Here is a 13198-nt window from a genome sequence, read left to right as displayed (position 1 = left end):
CGTCACCCAAAAGCCCCTTTGCCTTTGACTCGGTGGTTTAAGGTCCTTCCCCTTCCAGATTAATAAGAACAAGTCAAAAGACTCAAAACCACGGCAACTAGCAAAACCAAGTATTTCTACGATATCGTTGAGAAGAAAAGGGCCTCCTGATGCTTCCACCCGAAATTCAGCTCATTCAAATGCATCATACATTCATAAACTTGGCACTGCACGTGAATGAAATCCCCGACGTGAATGCATCATATATATATATATATAGCTCATTGGTCACAGTTATGACTTAAAGGACTAGCTTTAAATCCCACACGTGAATGAAAACTATAATCGGCACAGACACACACCATGAAGTTGCACCAAAAACGTGAATAGAAGGGGGGGAAACCGGAGAACATGGAATTTATTGCTCGACTGTAATGTTCCCAATTTAGTAATTGAGAATGAGATAAAAATGGAAATAATACATAAGAAATTTCACTAGCCCAAAAAAGAAAATAAAATAAGAAATAACACCTCTTTATCAGCAGAAAAATTTGCAATTTCAATCAGCTGTAAGAAACAAAACTGTCCGCAACCATGGCACTCAAGAAAGGAGGTGTAACCTTCTGCCACGTCAAATTTGAGCTGGAGCCTTGGTTGAAGTTCCATAAAAAAATGGGAGCACCACAGCTAACTGGGTTCTGGAGGCACCAATTTCAGGCTGCGCATCCACTCACAGAAGCTAGGATCATCAAAGTGGAGAAAACTGCTGTTGAGCTTGGCTCTCTGTTTGGTCGTTAATCTGGACAGCTGAGGAAACCTCGCCTCCTGCAATAAAGGAAACCACCCATCACTTCAATTTTCAACTTGAGATTTCTGTTTTAAAAAAACCAAAAGGGTCTTATATTAAATACTTCCTACGATTTTAAAGGAACTGCAAACACCGATTTGATTAGGCAGAATATTATTCATTGAAATAGCTCTTATTGCTACTTCAAATAATATATATTCAATTTTTTTCTCAATTTAGGCTAGGAAAAAGAAAAGTGAATGGCAAGCCAGATTTATGGTGTTCAATGTTGAATTAGAATCAACTAAGAAAGAAATAAAACATTGGATCGAACTCTACTTTGGTGTCATGGTAGTAACTATGAATAGCCATCAACTCCCGATAAAGGGTAGAAGAATTGGACTAACATGCAACATACAATCAGAAACTAGAAGTCATGCCCATGGGCATCAATAAAAACAATAAGGTTATTACTATCAATTTCCTTAGACAGTAAGCCCTGTTTGGAAGTATTTATGTTTTTATCTATAAATAATGAATAGATTTTGTTTATAAATACAACAACAACAACTACGCCTTCATCCCAAAACAATTGGGGTCGGCGATATGAACCAAAAAAGAAAATCATTCTGGGTCTTCCACATGAATCCTTCTCCTCCAATCATTTATATCCAATGCCATGTCCTCGGTGAGGTTCAAAGCATTCATATCCTTTCCTATCATCTCCATCCAAGTCTTATTAGGCCTACCCCGACCTCTTTTAACTAATATATTTTCCCATTTCTCTATCCTTCTAACCGGAGCATCATTAGGCCTTCGCCGAATATGTCCAAACCACCGTAAACAATTCTCTCTCATCTTATTTTCAATGGATGCAACGCCTACCTTCTTACGTATCTCCTCGTTTCGAATCTTATCTTTTATTGTATTTCCACACATCCATCTAAGCATACGCATCTCAGCTACACTCATTTTTTGAATATGATGTCTCTTGGCAGCCCAACATTCCGTACCACCATATAGTAAAGCGAGCCTAATTGTCGTCCTATAAAACTTTCCCTTCAACCGCAATGGCATTCTACGATCGCACAACACTCCAATTGCATTTTTTCATTTCATCCACCCAACCTTTATCCTATGATTTACATCTCCATCAATTTCTCCGTACTTTTGAATGATAGATCATAAATATTTGAAACAGTCATCCACCGGTATTTCTTGCTCACCAAGCTTCACTACACTCCCATCACTACTTTGTTGCTTACTAAACCGACATTCCATATATTATGTCTTACTTTTACTCAACTTAAAACATCTTGCTTCCAATGTCTGTCTCCATAATTTTAACTTGGCATTAACCCCAACTCTAGACTCATCAATCAAAACAATATCATCAACAAACAACATACACCACGGCACATTTTCTTGAATTGATCTCGTAAGCTCATCCATCACTATAGCAAATAGGAAAGCGCTTAATGCAAATCCTTGATGTAACCCAACCGTTATAGGAAATTTGGTTGTCACCCCTCCACAAGTGCGGACATTGGTTACTACTCCTTCGTACATATCTTTAATTATACTAATGTACTTGAGAGAAACACCTTTCTTCATCATTGTCCACCAGAGAACATTCCTAGGTACTCTATCGTATGCCTTCTCCAAATCAATAAAAACCACATGCAAATCTAGAGCGAAAGATGAAATTTGTTTATAAATATTTTTTAAAAATAAGAACAATTTTTTTTATTGTTTGGAGCCATGCATGGCCACCTTGGTGCAGTTGGCCATGTTGGACAAGAATGTTGCCTTGTGGTGACATTGGTGCTAGTGACCTTGGTGGTGGTCACATCACATAAGACTAAGAGGGGAGAGTGAAAATGATTGAGAAGCGGAGGGAATGGTGGTGCTAGCGCCAAAGATGGGTGATTCACCCGGAATCTAGAGGTAAAGATGATGGTGGCAGGGGCCTGTAGGTGGGGCCATTAAAAGAGGTGTAGTGATAGCGATGAAGTGATGATGATGGCAGTGGTGGTAGAAGTGGATGCTGGTTGATGGTGGCCATGACAATGATTATGGAAGTAAAGTTGAACCTACAAGTGGTGGAGGTGGCATGGTGGCTTAGTAGTTAAAACTACACTTAGGGGCTCACCTAGGTGACTGCCTAAGTAGGGCACACCTACAATGGCACTTGCATACTTGTTTTTTATAATTTTTAAAACATTATAAACTGTTGTAGTCGTGCATTTAAGATCGTGAAGATTTTTTTAGTTCTATTTTTCATAATTTTTAATAACGTGGTTGGCACTGGGGAAAGTAACAGTGGTGGTGATGGCAGGGCCACAATGTGGAGGCGACAAGAGGGAGAGATGGGAAGGGGAAATTCACAATGAAAAAAAAAGCCCCTCCCCTGCTTTCAGAAAGAGGCTCATTTATATTTATTTTAGAATAACATAAAATTATGAATAAAAACAAAATAATCAATCAGTCATCAAATTATTCAATCTAAACATAAAATAAGCACCTTATCTATGAATACATCCAAAGGCTACTGAAGTTTCTATGTTGTGACCTCACTGTGACTTATATTATGCATCAATAAATGGACATATATTTACCACCGAGGTGGTATCCCATGCTGTAAGCAGGGTCCTGTGCCAAGCTGAAGGCCCAGAATCAAATCCCTCTGCCACATGGGGCTAAAGAGTTATCTGGTAGGGGTCTGCCTAACCCCAGCTTGACTTAAAAAAAATGGACATATATTTCAGGGAATGCAGAAAGTGTTCACCACCTTGATATCATAATCTCAGATCTCAGAAAGTGCAGACTCTACTCTGCTATCAGAGTGTGCTTTAGCCACAAAATGACACTGTTGTAGGGTAATTCAATTGACAGGCAGAAAATAATAATTCAAAATGAACTTTTACCAGAAACAAAAGAATAAAAGATAAAAGGCACCAAGGTTTTCCAAGCAAAATACCTGCTCATAAGCAGGATCTTTGTGTGCTGGTATGAGCCGAGAAACAAAGTAACGAGCTTGGGAGCTTCCTTCCTGTGATCAAGGATAACAAAAATGAGAGATTTTAATGACCGTCTGAAACACCATACACAGTGATAAGAGTAAAATGCACCCAAACAGGCTATCAAACACCCAAATCCCCTATTCAAGAAGCTTACTAAAAATGCTTATGCCTGAGGTGATATCATCACGAACTCCCCAACTAGCCAAAAAGCAACTCAATTGTGCCACAGACAAGGGGGCATTCATGTAGTTGAGATAAGGATTCATGAGGATGAAATCAGGGCAATCCAGTGAATAAAGAGATGTCACCGGCAAGAGGTGACCTGCATTGCCCAACTCTGGGAGAGAACATGAGAGTTCAAAGCCACTTTCAACATGATCAAGCTTGACTAGCTACAAGCTTGCCTCAAACTTGGAAACTGGCATGACAAGTGGGGTCAAGTGAACCAAGAGATGTCACCAGCAAGACCTCACATGCATTGCCCAGCTTTAGGAGAGAACATGAGGGCTAAGCCACTTTCAACCTGATCAAGCTTGACTAGCTACAACCGCAACCCAAACTTGGAAACACGCATGACAACTGGGCTCAAGCAACTGGATGCTCTCTCTCACCATGACTAGCTACTATTGTGACCCAAACTTGGAAACAGGCATGACAACTGGGCTCAAACTGGATGCTCTCTCTCACCATATATATATGTATATATATATATATATATATGAGAGAGAGAGAGTGGTAGCTGCACAACCCTTAGGTGTGCTACCTGCGCAACCACATTGGTCGTCCTCGTCCATCACATGCCTGTGATGATCGGCCACAAAAAAAGGCAAAAAAGAGCCAAAATGCGCTTTTGCACGGTTTTGCCCTTTAGCGGCGGTTCCAGCAGAAACTGAGACCTTTACCGACAGCCAAAATACTGTCACTAAAGGCCCCAGTTCCAGTTTCCACCGGGACCTTTAATGACAGTATTTTGACCGTGGTCCCAGTAGTGGCGGTCAAAAACTGCCGCTACAACCCTAAAACGTGCAAGAAAACATGTTCTAGCATTTTTTTTGAAGTTTTTTGCACTGGCGTGCATCAAGTCTTGCAATGGATGGCCAGCATGATCCCGTAGGTAGCTGTGCACTACCACTTTTTATACATATATACATATATATGAAGAGTCACTAGAATATGAGAACTTCCGCGTGAACTAGGCATTTCCAGCACCCCTTTTTGCAAATCCAACCATGTAGATGTGTTCAGCATGGTGAATTTGTTAGGAATCAACTGTTGGATTGTGTATTTTTTGATGAAAAATACAAATTTTGGATGTTTGAATATTTATGAAGATTATCAGCCATTGATTTTAAAGCCTTTAAAAATCTTGTTTATGCATCATAATCAGATTATTCAAGAGCTGGTCATTACAAAACCAAGCATGTAGATCACATCCATATCTATGTAACATAGACACAACATTTTTGCTGCCGTACCCGTGTCGACACTGGTGCGGGTACGCCCTAGCCCGGGTCCCACGCTGCTCTGGGTCAGGTACAACTAAGACCCAACCCAAACCCCATTTCTCTTTTTTTCTTTTGTTTTCCCTCTATCGAAATCCTTCCCCTTTCCACCCTTGGCAGCAGTAGGAGGAGAGAGAGAGAGAGCAAGGTACCGACCTCTTCATCCTCTTTCTTCTCCTTCTTCGTACCCCCCCCCCCCCCGCAACACAAACAGTGGGGTCTTCTCCTCCTTCGTCTTCTCCTCTTCATTCTCCTTTGTGGAGAGAGAGGCGGTGGGGATGGTACCCTTCCCTTCGTGGAGAGAGAGGCGGTCACGAGGTACCCCTTCCCCTTTTATAATAAAAGCGGGATGGGGGTTACGAGCTACCCCTTCCCCTTATATAACAAAAAAGATAACCCATCTCCCTTTTATTATGAAAGGGAGAAAAAGATCAGTAAACATCATTTATTTTTAAAAATAAATAGGTAAAATGAATATTGAACTAGTATTCATATCTAGCTGACTTCTATTTACTTTTAAAAAAACATTAAATAATATATATAGTTGTGTCCTCATATCCACATCTTAGATTTAAGAGAAAATAAAAAAACCATGAAAATTGTGGTTCACACAGTAGTTCTCATACTCTAGTAACCCATATATATATATATATATATATATATATATATATATATAGTGACCTGTATCATCAAATGGGTAAAGTGTCCGAACAATTTCGAACACTTGTGCGCTGCTGATCGCGTGCATGATCAGCAGCACAGTTTTTTTTGCTTTTTGAGGTGTTTAGTGACAGTCAACAACTGTCGTTAAAGGTCCAAATTGTGAGTTTTTTTGGACAAAAACCCATCCGAAGATACGGGATATATATATATATATATAAGTCACTAGAATATGAGAACTAGAAATATGGGTATTTCCAATACTTTTTTTTGCAAATCCAACCATGTGGTTGTGCGTGATATGATGAACTAGGAATCAACCATTGGATCCTGTATTTCCAATGAAAAGATGTGATTTTTAAATGCTTGAATATTTATGAAGATTATGAGCCATTGATTTTAAAGCCTTAAAAAAATTTCGTTTATGCATCAAAATCAGATGATTCAAGAGCGGTTTCTTATAAAACCAAGCATGTAGATCACATCAGTAAAGTTAGATTCAAGAGAAAAGAACAAAAAATCCATGAAAATTGTTGTTCACACATTAGTTCTCATATTTCCAGTTCTCATATTCTAGTGACTATATATATATATAGAGAGAGAGAGAGAGAGAGTTAATATAGTCTATTGGATACAATCCAGGCTATCATGACATCCAAATTTAAGAAGAGATGGGAGAATGTTAGTCCAAAGCTACGTAACATGGACACTACAAAAAGGGCATCGCACCTATCAAAGTGGATGCAACACTTAGATACTGCTTCTGCAGTGCTAGGTGTGGTCAACCACAACCCAGGTTCATTTTTGTCCAAAAATAGACCGGGTCAATCTTGAGTGAGTCCAGTTTCGTTTACATTACACACCCACAAATAAATAAATGCACAGATATATATATATATATAGAGAGAGAGAGAGAGAGAGACTAGCACTCCCTAGCACCCATGTTTGTTGAAATTGCTGTGTCGCACCCATCACACCCACACCCATGTGACATAGGCACAAAGCATTAACATAACCTTTCCCCTAAACATACTAAAATGTCAATTAAATCATGCTGGGCATATCCTAATGGCTCGATCTAGCTTTTAGCAATAGAATTTGCTAAAACCAATGCAAATGCACAGTAAGGCATCATCCCATACATTGACACCACTAGTCACAATCCAATGCAGGACATAGACTAAGTATGGTCCCAAAGTGGTTCCTAGCCTCAAATTGTAATGAGAACAAGTAAAGAGACAGGACAAACTTTGAAAGCAAGAATACGAGGTGCAGGAAACCGTTGTTCTGTGAGTTCCTCTGCAAGTGTCTTACAAGCTGCTAAAGCTGCTGCATTTCTAGCTTCCTGAGCTGCAAGATCAGCACCCTGAAACCCACAATGCAGCAATCAGCACCCAAAATCCATGACCCACGTACAAATTCAAATTATTCAAGGACTAAAGTTAAATGAGGAAACATCAGCTGCCCATTTAACATATAGCAAGCACAGTTGTGTCAAATCTACATAAAGCTGTACTATAGATGCTGAATAAAAACTACCATTTTATGGCCCTCAAAATAATCCTATTGGAGTTATTTTGGCAATATTGATATGCTGGAAAAAGATAATGTCTCAGTCAAACAGTCAAAGCAAAAAAAAAAAATCGTTCCTACCATGAGCACACTGTCAGGGAGCATCCAGGATATCAACAAAATTCTTGAAAAGCCACCAGGCCTTTACACACACTGAAAGAATTGTCCCAACTTTTTCCAAAAAGGACCCATAATCCTCTGAAATAACCCCACAGGACAAGGAAAAACATTCCGTCACAATTTTTGAAATTGCATAAATTAAAAGTTAGCATTTAGTTAAATATGCTGTACTGCTGTATGTCGGTGGGTTTTATATCAAAATACACAGAAAACTGATCCCACAAATTCCATCAAGAACTTCATTCTAGAGCCTTCAAATCAGGTCCATGACAAACATAAGATGGAAAGATCAAAATAATCAGATGATAAATCTTATGTGGATCCATTAGCTGCATTGCCAAGTGTAGTGCACACAAAGTAAGGGTTTCCAAAATGAATCCACAAAAATTAAACCAATGCCTGTGCCTGCACACAGCCTCCATGATCCTCAAAGTAAAGTGAGATGAAGACAAACCTATTCCAAAGCAAGTATTGCAAATGCATATCCATGTATGCAGGCAACAAAGAGTTCAATAAATACCACTTACACAAACTAAGCATCATATGATAAACCATCAGCTTATGTAGGCCTGACCAAAATCTCAGCATGAATTTGATAGTCACAAAAGTAAAGATCACGATGAAATCTTTCCATTTAAAACAATTTCCTTTTTAGAGCAAAATTAGTAAATCATGCACTCATCACTAAATTTCATTCCAACCAAACAAAAATCAGCACAAAGTTCCGACCGATCAATAAAAGCAAACACCGAAATCCCATGGATAGAGACTCGACCATTCAATAAAAGCAAACACCGAAATCCCATGAATAGAGACTATCATGTCAAATGCAAAACAACCAGTAAAAGATTCTTCTTAGATGAAAACGATATATAAATAAGTAAAATGTTATGTTGCAGCCAAATTTCTAAAATAGATTATTTCCTTTCAAATGGAAAAGGATCCGACTCTTACCAGCCAAATGAAGACATCAGTTCCATGATCAAGTACAACTGCTGCATCAGACTGCATGGCAAGATCATACGCAGGAAGTTCCTCGAAAGTTCCTCCTTCACAATGCATTAGACAACGAGGTGCCAACATCCGAAGAGATAAATCAAATGATGCATTTAAGAATATATTTCTCAAGACAGATCTTTCATCTTCATGACCGATGATACTTCCTAGCAGTGGCCCCCTTCTCAGATGGAATAAATTCTCAGTCAGCAAAGAGAACTCCTTGGGGAACTGATGAAGCTTCGACTTGGGTATTTGTGACCCAAACCTCAAACTAATGTCCTTTACTCTTTCATCTAAAGTGAGCTGCATATCAATTGCCTCTGCAGAACTTTTTGCTTGCAATAAGGTCCTCTTACCGATAAGAACTGCTACCACTTCATCCTGGACACTTTCTAAATATGATGGCAGACTATCAACAGCTGGCAAGCGAACAGTAATGATCCTAGAAATATCAGCCTGATAGGAATTTGAATATTGAATAGCAAACTGAAAGAAAATATGCTTATCCTTGATATTATTTTTAGCTTCCATGGATATGCAGAAGCTTTGAGTCTCTTCAACGCTTCCCATTTGAACATAAGTAGCTGTGTCATTTTTAAAAGTCTCGTGAGAATCTGAAGTTGCCTCTTCACCTGGGCCTATAACTCGAGTAACAAGCATGTCATCAGAACAACGTATTTCAAATGTGCCGTGAGACCCTGCAGATCTGGCAGCAGCTCTCCGTAAGTTAACACCAAATGCCTCTCCAAAATCATCGTGCAGAACAAGAACACCACCAGACGCCTTTGCAAGTGGCTGCAAGACTGGTATTCTCACTGGGCAGGTACCAGCACATAGAATATCCACCACTACATCATACCGGTGAGCCTTATGACCCAACTGCTCCATCCACTTGATTGCTGTCTTTTCCATATATGGATAGTTTGGATGGGTAAATGAATGAGGAACAGAACCAGGCCCGTAGGTATTAGGTCCTCCAGCACAAACCAATATTCTGCAATTGCCTCCTAACCTTTTTACTGACTCATGGTACATGTCAGCTGATGGCCCCTGAATTATTGCTAAAGCAACTTCCACTGCTGCACCAAGACAACGGTCCCTAGATACTTCAGGCAAATTAAGTTTATATGCCCTCATGGAAGAAAATATGTTATGAGCAACAGGAAGTGACACATGAATAGGTGACAAGTAAATTCCAGTCCCATATATCAATGCCTTCAGTGACTCCTGAGTTGGACTTTTGCTTCCCAGAAGAACATCTGCAGAAGCAACTGTGTCGTCCGAGAAATCATAAGCAGAGACTGTTCGACCATAAGTTATAATTCCTATTCTAGTAGTTAGGGGAAGAGAGTCAACAAATGCATGTAACGAGCTCTGCAGATGCTGGAGGTGAGCTTCGTCTAAGCATTCATCTATAACAAGAAAGACAGGTGCAGACATTCGAGAATCAGATACAGGAACAAATCCAGGCCGTCGGATTCCAGTTTCAACATAATCAACGAGGTTAAGAGAGAGCTCAGGCCAGTTTTGAAGTTCATCATTGCTTGCTGCTCGATATTCACCTTCACTACCATTTAATTTCTTGCAAAGAATACAAGTCCATTGTCCTGAGCTGAGAATGACACTACAATAAACATTAACATAAGCCCCACAATTGTCACATCGGTGGGGGGCATGTTGTACTGTTTGAGGACCAGGTGTGACCTCCTTTCCAGGAGATATAAATGCACCAAATCCCAGGCTTGGTATGTTCCAAAGCTTCTTTTGTTTCAAGACCTGTAATAAGGTCCACCAGTGGACGCTATCAGATAAGTTACAATTGAATATTGGTAAAAAGAAAACCCTAAAGAGACATACATCTGGTTAATTCACCAATTTAACCTAGTGTGTTAAGATCCATAGTACCCATTACTGTTACCCTGTGACCAGACCCCTAGCAGTCATGGTCTATTTAGTAACCAACAAGATTTGGACAAAGTGCTTTCAACATATAGGTAACTGTTTTACAGGATAAATTGGAAAGTTTTTGCCAACTTATCACCCTGAAAAGATATATTGGTAACATCCACATTACTTGATCCAGGTTTCTAACCCATAATCCATGTCAAACTATGTTCACACATACTTGGATCTGTCACTGAATTAAACAAAAATTGAAGCAACAAGCATACCCTAACACTTCGAGCATAATTACCTTGTGGGCAGAGAACATGACATATGGCGATAACTCAGTCAATGTCAGCTCGTCAGCAGCCGCTGAAGCATTAGCCTTTTGCAAATCCACTGAAGCACTTGAATAGACAGGAGCTGAAGATGTTGGCAGCGATTGGATATGATCACTTGAGCCAGGAGAAATTACAGCAGGAAAAGCACCAGGCTGAGGAGAAGCTGGTGATGAACCGAAAGGAACAGCTGCTGGCCGAAGAAGGGGAAAGAACTGTGGCGGGCGAGGAGGTGTGCTGAAATGAGGAAACGGTCCATCACCCCTACCCTCCACGTAAGGACGCATGAGGGGTACATTAGGATCATTGGGACTTTGACTGTTGGCACCATTTGGGATTAAATACGGACTTCCAGATTTAACCCTATTATCCGGAGATTGATTCAGATGAGTTGCAATCACTGAATTTTGTGGGGGGGTAATCTGTGGTGGAGAGTGTGAGGGGAGAAACGAGAGGTGGCCCTGTTGAGGAGGATCATTGGATCTTTGAGGCGAAAACCTACTAGCAACAGGTGAAGAAAACGCCGGTGGAGATGATCTTTTCTCAGGTCGGGGAGTTGGAGTGCTTGGGGGTGAATGAACGACAGAATAAGCAGGAGGAGGCGGAGTGGGGATATTGGTGGTCATAACTTCCTAGTACCTAAAACCCTAAGCAGATGAAATTAAAGAAAAGAAAGCATACATAAAACCCCGCGAATGGCAATTTCCTCATCAACGAAAGCCCGATCCTTTAGGATGAAAATCCATTGGGGAAAAACGCAATCACTACAGACAAAAATTACAGCATATTCTTCAACACGGAGCCCAATTCAGGAATCAAGATTCAATGGATTCTTAGATAAACAAGAAAATCTTAGCTAAGGTCATAAAAATAAAGATTTTGAGGGTTAGGAACGATACCCAATTTGTGAAAATCAAAGATCTTAAGATTTTAGACGGAACCAGGAAAAACGATAATTTAGCGTTCTGAGGCAACCCCCGAAGCCAAAACCTCCGGTTTTCAGGTTCCTAGGCTAAACCCAACTCAACAGATCAAGATTTTATCAGGTTTCTGAACCAGACCCGATTCGGATTCGAGGGTTAAGGCTCCAGATTCCCAAGATCGAACAGCAAAGAGATTAAAAAAACGAGGAAACAATGACAGGCATAGGCGACGCAAGATCAAAGAAACTGAAACCTATCGTCAACGTGAGGCCAATCGGAAAAGGTGAAGAGAAATGATGAAAGAATGAAGAAAGAAAATCACCAAACCTCAACCGCCCCGCGATCATACCGCCATCTTCACTGCTGCACTCTTTGAGCTCTTTCTCCCCATCGACAATTAGAAGAAACCCCCAAAACCCCCTTTTCTTTCATTTTTCCTCTTCCTTTCCTTGGCTGAACCAAAACAACGGTGACGAGGTTCGCTTTGACGAATTTATTAGGCACACATTTCCTATGACCCACACACACACACACCACCCCCACCCACACACACACCCCAACACACACGGTATTGTCTCGTATTAAATGGATCGTACCGGAATAGAGAGGCCCATCACAGGTTTGTTGGATACTTGGATTCCTTCGACTCGCTCCGATCTCCGGGTCACATAAAGGGGTTGGATTCGATTCCGATGTAAGCATTACTGAATATGACATGATCGGATATTAATTTGTTGGGTTAAATATGGGGTTGTAGAGAAACTGGAATATGTTTACCAACCAAATATGTTTGCTGGTATGAATTGAGATTTTCATAGGTTTTTTGAAAATCTAACTATGGAGATTCATTCGGTGTGGTCCATTTGATTTGATAGGAATGAACTATTGGATCATGAAATATGATTTTTATGTTTGAATATTTATGAAAATTCTAAGCTATTGATTTTCAACCCTTAAAAGATGCTTCTTATGCATTTAAATTGGAAGATTCAAGACTCGGTTTTGTATAGAACCAAACTTCTAGATTACATCCCTATGGTGAATTTTTTGAAAACAAAAATACAATAAAAATCTTGGTTCATACCAGTAAACATATTTCAGTTACCCTCGGGTTGTAATATGATTTATATATAACGTTTAAAGCTAAATTTACCTCTTGTTTGGACAAGTTTACAAATAGTTTATTGCTATTAATACACATTTTAAGAGCAAGTTTCATTGTTTGCTTCTTTTGTTTTTGTTTTTCTAATAAGTTTTTATAAATTTAATAAAATATAACCCATTTTTCAAAAACAAAAAACAACCTTCTTTTCTTTTTTTGCAATTATTTATTTTCTTTCATGCTACTATCGTGACATCACCAACTCATCGCCTCCATCACTATCACCACTAACACCATTACTCACTATTA

General features: G+C 39.6%; 1 protein-coding gene across 3 annotated transcripts; it reads right to left on the bottom strand.

The window, feature by feature from the left end:
- Positions 1-368: 368 nt before the first annotated feature.
- Positions 369-12242, bottom strand: LOC149839503 (protein transport protein SEC23 A-like). Of its 3 annotated transcripts, XM_090004149.1 has the most exons (6): positions 12115-12242; positions 10837-11628; positions 8598-10418; positions 7201-7317; positions 3747-3818; positions 369-804 (listed from the first exon to the last, which is right to left on the bottom strand). In XM_090004149.1, the coding sequence occupies exons 2-6, from the start codon at positions 11488-11490 to the stop codon at positions 667-669; spliced, it is 2802 nt and encodes a 933-aa protein (XP_089860275.1). In that variant the 5' UTR covers positions 11491-11628; positions 12115-12242; the 3' UTR covers positions 369-666. The 3 variants fall into 3 exon arrangements, 2 of the variants coding, with proteins under 2 accessions (XP_089860275.1, XP_089860273.1); XM_090004147.1 differs by having other exon boundaries at positions 10837-12230; XR_016431493.1 differs by having other exon boundaries at positions 743-804; positions 7266-7317; positions 10837-12230.
- Between the last annotated feature and the right edge of the window lie 956 nt (positions 12243-13198).

The sequence above is a fragment of the Nuphar pumila genome, chromosome 4 (genome assembly GCF_984573655.1).
Source record: "Nuphar pumila chromosome 4, dmNupPumi1.hap1.1, whole genome shotgun sequence".
In the NCBI taxonomy this organism is placed as follows: Eukaryota; Viridiplantae; Streptophyta; class Magnoliopsida; order Nymphaeales; family Nymphaeaceae; genus Nuphar; species Nuphar pumila.
The sequence above is the reverse complement of the archived record's forward strand: the minus strand, read 5'-3'. Positions and strand labels throughout refer to the sequence as shown.